At 41.7% G+C, this 5,494-nt stretch overlaps 2 protein-coding genes across 3 annotated transcripts in view; both read left to right on the top strand.

Moving 5' to 3' along the window:
- LOC113205301 (calcium-activated potassium channel slowpoke) overlaps nt 1–5,494 on the top strand; it is a gene marked incomplete at its 3' end in the record, with an annotated part of 72,767 nt that overhangs the window by 30,960 nt on the left and 36,313 nt on the right.
- LOC127748704 (calcium-activated potassium channel slowpoke-like) lies at nt 435–4,932 on the top strand. Of its 2 annotated transcripts, XM_052267937.1 has the most exons (5): nt 435–544; nt 1,276–1,381; nt 3,717–3,869; nt 3,948–4,103; nt 4,526–4,932. In XM_052267937.1, exons 2-5 carry the CDS (start codon nt 1,352–1,354, stop codon nt 4,655–4,657), a joined length of 471 nt encoding a protein of 156 aa, XP_052123897.1. In that variant the 5' UTR covers nt 435–544; nt 1,276–1,351; the 3' UTR covers nt 4,658–4,932. The 2 variants fall into 2 exon arrangements, with proteins under 2 accessions (XP_052123897.1, XP_052123896.1); XM_052267936.1 differs by lacking the exon at nt 435–544 and having other exon boundaries at nt 552–1,381.

The following is a 5,494-nucleotide window of genomic DNA, read 5'->3' as shown; positions in this document are numbered from 1 at the left end:
TTTTGTCATGCTTCTTTTCGTACAGTCATAATTGACTTCAAAGTAAAAGAGTTGACAGAAAGGCTTATGATTACGTTAGGGATGGTTGTGAAACTCTGTTTTATAGTCCCTGTGTTTTAGCTATCGGGTGCACACGACTTACACAAAATTTAGTGTGTAGACATTTTAGAAATCATCATGGCTCGGTACTATCCAGATTGCCTTTTTAAATTCAAAAGTCATCTTTTGTTCGAAACGCACTTCCAAACCTGCTCTTCCTATAACGACTGAGCCATTATTTGATTGCTTCTCCCACCCCTTCTCTCCCACATCCAACCTCCCACCTTTAGTCATTTATTTGAGTTCCCCAATAACCCACAACTGTCTCCTGCTTCGTCAGCTGTATTACCAAAGGTGTGTGGTGTGTGTCGAGACTAGAGCCAAAACCTATTCTTACAGGAAAGAACCAGATCTGGAGCTAGAGGGGCTTCTCAAACGACACTACACCACTGTGGAGTTTTTTCAGGGAACTATGATGAATGCTGTAGATCTAGAAAGAGTTAAGGTAAAATACCTGGCAGAAATTGTTACCTTGTAAGGCTGATTTGCGCACATCACTACCACTTGTTGCTGACACGTTTTTGAAACGATTTGACATTGTGACGCCCGAACCTGTTTACTGCCAACGAGAATGCAGCCTCCTGGTCTTGTGAGGGTGTGAGTTGGTGTGGAGTAATGCTTGTAACATGATTATGACACCCCTCGTAATCCATAAACTAAATACCCTGTAAAAGCACTATTAGCCCGTACTAAAACGGGACAGAAATTGAACTACATTTTCCTGGGGAATATAAATTTAAAATCACATTACAATTGGCATCAATTCCGTTCCGTATACTCCACTTAACCCTAAATTTCGATCAGCCTTAAGGAGCGCGGTTCTTTTAACGGTTATTTCCAGTAGTTCTAAAATATATTTTCACAGTGCGCTATCAATTTAAGCCCTTTGACCAGAGACATGTAAAGACCTCAGACGTTTAGTTAGAGATCTTCTAGCCATAGGCAAATAGACATAGCAGTAGACGGGTAATGGAATGTTTTAAACTAGAGTTTATGACTCTTTTTTGTGATATGAAAAGCGTTTTTTTCGTCGATAGAAATGTTTTTTTTACCAAGCAGCCTTACACTTCCCAGCGCTCCACTCACCTACTTCCCTCCACTCTAGTAGAAGCACTTTTTTCTTTTTTATCAAAACTTACTACTTAATTATTGTAATGTTTTGTTGTGGTGAGCTAGAAAGCCGCCGGACTTGGAGCTAGAAGGACTTTTCAAGAGACACTTCACAACAGTAGAGTTCTTCCAAGGCTCTATAATGAACCCGATAGACCTCCAGAGGGTGAAGGTAAGGCACTTCCGTCCCCAGATGGGTGCGTCCAAAACATACGGGGAGAAAAGTGTGTAGTTGGGGCCTAATGCTCAGCCGGCCCGCGCTCGAGACCTAGGTTACTTGGGTAGGGCAGAATTAGACACGTTTCAAACGAAATAAAATTTTGTCGCAAGGAATGTCAGAAATAATTTCTCTATGTCAAACGCTCAACTTTAACCCACGAATTGATGTAAAGACATGCAATAACTTATCGATTATGGGGGAGGAAAGCAATCTTCGCTTTTTAAATTTCACATATAAATTTCAAACCCAAATAAAATATGAGCTGCCTTTTTTTTGTTTTGATCTTAATAATTATATCTGCAGTTATCAGAGATTTCCAGAAAAAGTAATATCCCACAAAATGCGATTCAGTTGATTAAAAAGTGGAAGTACGGATGGTCTCAGGAGATTTACTATGAAAGAGACGAAACAAGAGTTGACGAGCGGGCCGAGCAGAGTTTGAGTCACGCAGGAGCTGGACCAGAGGAAGCGAGAGAGCACGGCGCGGCGGCTGCGACTTAGTAGTACTAACTGACAGAGACGTCGCACGAAGTGTTGCACACCACCCATAAATGTCCACTGAGTTTTCCCGAAAGGGGATGCACTGTCAACCTTGTGCCGGTTCGTGACTTCCTGCTTTCTGAAAGTCTATGTTGCATTCTACCGTCTTCTGATCTCAAGCTGCTGGTCCATGCATGCACGAAACCTCACCAGGACCGTCACATTGTTTACAGAGAGCAGCAGAGGCGGCCGACCAGAGGCACAGCAGACCGGCCTTGCGGTTGAATAATGTCACCTTTAAATTTCCAAAACGTACTCTAAATTGCCATACTAACTGGCTTTCCCGACCAGCCTGTGACGCTGCGTGGACACAAGAATGGCCGTGTACTGCCTCGTTGAAACTGTTTCAGCTCCTTTTCCCCTGGCGTTTGGTGTGGATCCTCTAGCCCCGCCTGCATGCAACCCTTTCTGCCTTGTCTCATTCTAAATTCCCTCTCACAATGCTCCGGCCAAAACCTCAACTTATCAAGAAAAAAACGAAAATGGGTTTTGCAGAATTGATGGAACTTTAGAATAATTGCGTTCGACATTGAAACCTACCTTGAATTCAAGAGCTAATGAAATTACTAATTAAGTTTGTTTATAGTCTCATAAATAACTTAACTATACAATTATTGTAATATTTCGACCAACAATTGCGGTTGCCTTTGAGCTTAACGTAGTTTAACTGAAATCTGAGGTAAAAACTTGAGAGACAAAAGAGGTTAGGCAAGGGACAATAAAAACTACTTAAATTAAAAGACTGTTAAGCGGTGGGTGGCAACACGATGCGAGCAATAGTGAGGATGGCGGTGGAGCGCGGCGACCTCAACGACCCCTCAACTGAACATTAAAGCTTTACCGTAATTCTACACACGATTGCAACCGATTGAGGCTGTGCTAAGAGACTTTTTAAACGCACCATTTGCGGTTGCCGAGGCGAAACTTTGGCTTGGACATGCGAACGGACGCCAGCACAGTCGCGTTCCACCACCTGCCCTCGCTATAGTCGGTCAGAAGTTTCCCAATGCCACCCACAAAGTCAAGGAATAGTGTTCAGCTCTTTTAAGAAGTGATCTCAAAGAAACGTCTGCTCCATCTCATACCTTTTTTAAAAAAACACTCGTCGTCCGTTTTTGGCGGTAAGTGCCGAGTCTTTTTCTGTTCTTTCGCTACACCCCTTCCTTACTCCCATGCCTTACTCCTCTGCATGCTGCATTGATACCGGTCTGGGTAGAACAGATGTACGCGTGACATCAAGATTTATGCAAATATTGGGCTTCTTAGCGTTTAAGATTCTGTAACAACTATATTACGAGGCGCGTAGAAAAAAAATCTTGAAAATTACTTTACTTTATATCTTTAAGTCTGAAAGAGAAAATCTAGAAAAAATGTGTAAAATTACGAGGGCTGAACATGATAGTTCTACAAGCTTCACGAAAATGCATGTTTTGACTAGAGATAGGTAAATGCTTTTTTATATTATGCATGCCTCTATATTTGTCAACATTTTTAATGAGTATTACAGTGTTTACTAAGAGTTGTAGATTTGTCGTAACTTAATCATAAGTAATTGTATTTTTTTCTTCTTTTTCTGAGATATGATTAATTAAAATGTCTTTAAAAAAGAGATCAATTAAAAGACGGTTACTTATTGTGAAATTCGATCTCTCTGACAAAATAAATGTCTATCTTTTGAAAGAATTATGCTAAGAGCGATGCTGGGTTTTAAAAAGAACGTAGATACAGGCCTCTTTCTTTATCATAGGTTCACGAGGCAGACGCATGCTTGGTTTTGGCGAACAAATACTGCCAGGACCCTGATGCAGAAGACGCTGCCAATATTATGAGAGTTATTTCTATCAAAAACTACTCTGACGACATTCGAGTCATCATTCAACTAATGCAGTATCACAACAAGGTAAATTTTAGCCATGTATTTGATTTAGTGGCAATGTCACAAATGGATTCTTAATTTACGTGCTCTTTAAAATTTAAGGCATACTTGTTGAACATTCCATCCTGGGACTGGAAGAGGGGCGATGACGTCATTTGTCTGGCTGAGCTGAAGTTAGGGTTCATTGCACAAAGCTGTTTAGCCCCAGGATTCTCTACTATGATGGCCAATTTATTTGCTATGCGATCATTTAAAACGGTAAGTCTCATTTTTTTTAAATTAACTTTTAATGCTTAGATCTATACTGTACAGGCTGTTCTATGGTTGCCACGGTGACACCGTCCAATTGTTGGCACGAATTCCCACTGTTGCAACCATAGAGCAGCCGGGACCCTCTCTTGCCACATTGGGACATCTTATCCCATTGTTTAAACAGTGGGGCTGTCCCACCGTTGGAACAGACGGGTACACATTCAATTCATGCAACTAAATATCACCGACAACTCCATATAATCGCTTTTAAAAGGTTCTACTTAGTCCAGGTTTCATCTTTAAGCAGTCCTCATGACTAAAACCTATCATTTGTGCCAGAACCAGCTCTTTCAAGTTTACAGGGTGACCCATGCTAACTTAACATACCTCGAGTCCCACTGCTCATACTGTTTGTGTTGCTACGCAAGGCCCACCTCGTCGCCACATCCAACATGCAAGGCTGGCAAAATGACTATCTGAGGGGAACGGCTCTGGAGATGTACACAGAAACCCTGAGCTCCTCATTTCAGGGCATGCCCTTCGCACAGGCGTCCGAGTAAGTGCGGGCTGGCCAGTGGGGTGGCCCAATGGGGTGCCGCTTTGGAGGGCTTTCGTCGGGCAAAAGTCTGAGCAGCGCGTAGTGGCACACTTGTGCAGGCCACTTCACTGGCCTCTGTGTTATAGGAGTTTGCTCGGGCTTGCCGACGACCGGTGACTGTTCGTTGCCTCTTGGTATTTGCCTTGTCTGTGCTACCTTCGTTATATATGCTCCTTGGTCCTGCTTTTCAGCCTTGTCGTCTGTGAAAAATATTTCTGTCAATTATTTTAAAAAACACACCAAAAGATCTTAGGAAATCAAATTGAATTTTTAATGTGTAAAATAACACAGTTTTCTCAGCCGAGCAATGATATATCGTTAGTTCACAACCGCAGTAGCAAAAACAATCGCAAAATTTTAAAATACACGACAAATGAAATTGATCGACAGAAATAATTCTCACAGAATCAGTGTATTGCACCCCGCACCCATGTTTGTTATCACCCATAAGAAAGACAACACGAAAAGGCTGCTTTGAGAATAGGAAAGCAATCCTTTAAGCTTCGGAGTTAATTATTTTTAAAAAGAGACAGCAAAAAACAAACAGAAAAAAACAACGCCACGGTTTATTTGTCATAGTCTTTCAATAAATTTCGCTACACACTTTTCATACACCATACATCATCCTTCATTCCCTTCCATCTTCCCATCTTTCTATCTTTCTCGAGCTTCAGGCAACAAATCAAGAGACTGGAGTTCCGCTGTCTGTTTATACCAGTGTACTGTATATTACGCTTCACTTTAACGATAGTGAGATGGTCCCTCACCTGACAAATTGTGTTTTTATCGGCCGCATTCC

This window comes from Frankliniella occidentalis, unplaced genomic scaffold, assembly GCF_000697945.3.
Source record: "Frankliniella occidentalis isolate FOCC.00 unplaced genomic scaffold, Focc_3.1 Scaffold61, whole genome shotgun sequence".
Taxonomy (NCBI): Eukaryota; Metazoa; Arthropoda; class Insecta; order Thysanoptera; family Thripidae; genus Frankliniella; species Frankliniella occidentalis.
This window is presented reverse-complemented; position numbering and strand designations above follow the sequence as displayed.

Coding starts and splice junctions, on each gene's coding strand:
- LOC127748704 (XM_052267937.1), top strand. CDS start 1,352: ATGAACCCGATAGACCTCCAGAGGGTGAAG. Junction 3,870..3,947: donor TAATGCAGTATCACAACAAG/GTAAATTTTAGC, acceptor TTAAAATTTAAG/GCATACTTGTTGAACATTCC. Junction 4,104..4,525: donor CTATGCGATCATTTAAAACG/GTAAGTCTCATT, acceptor TTGCTACGCAAG/GCCCACCTCGTCGCCACATC.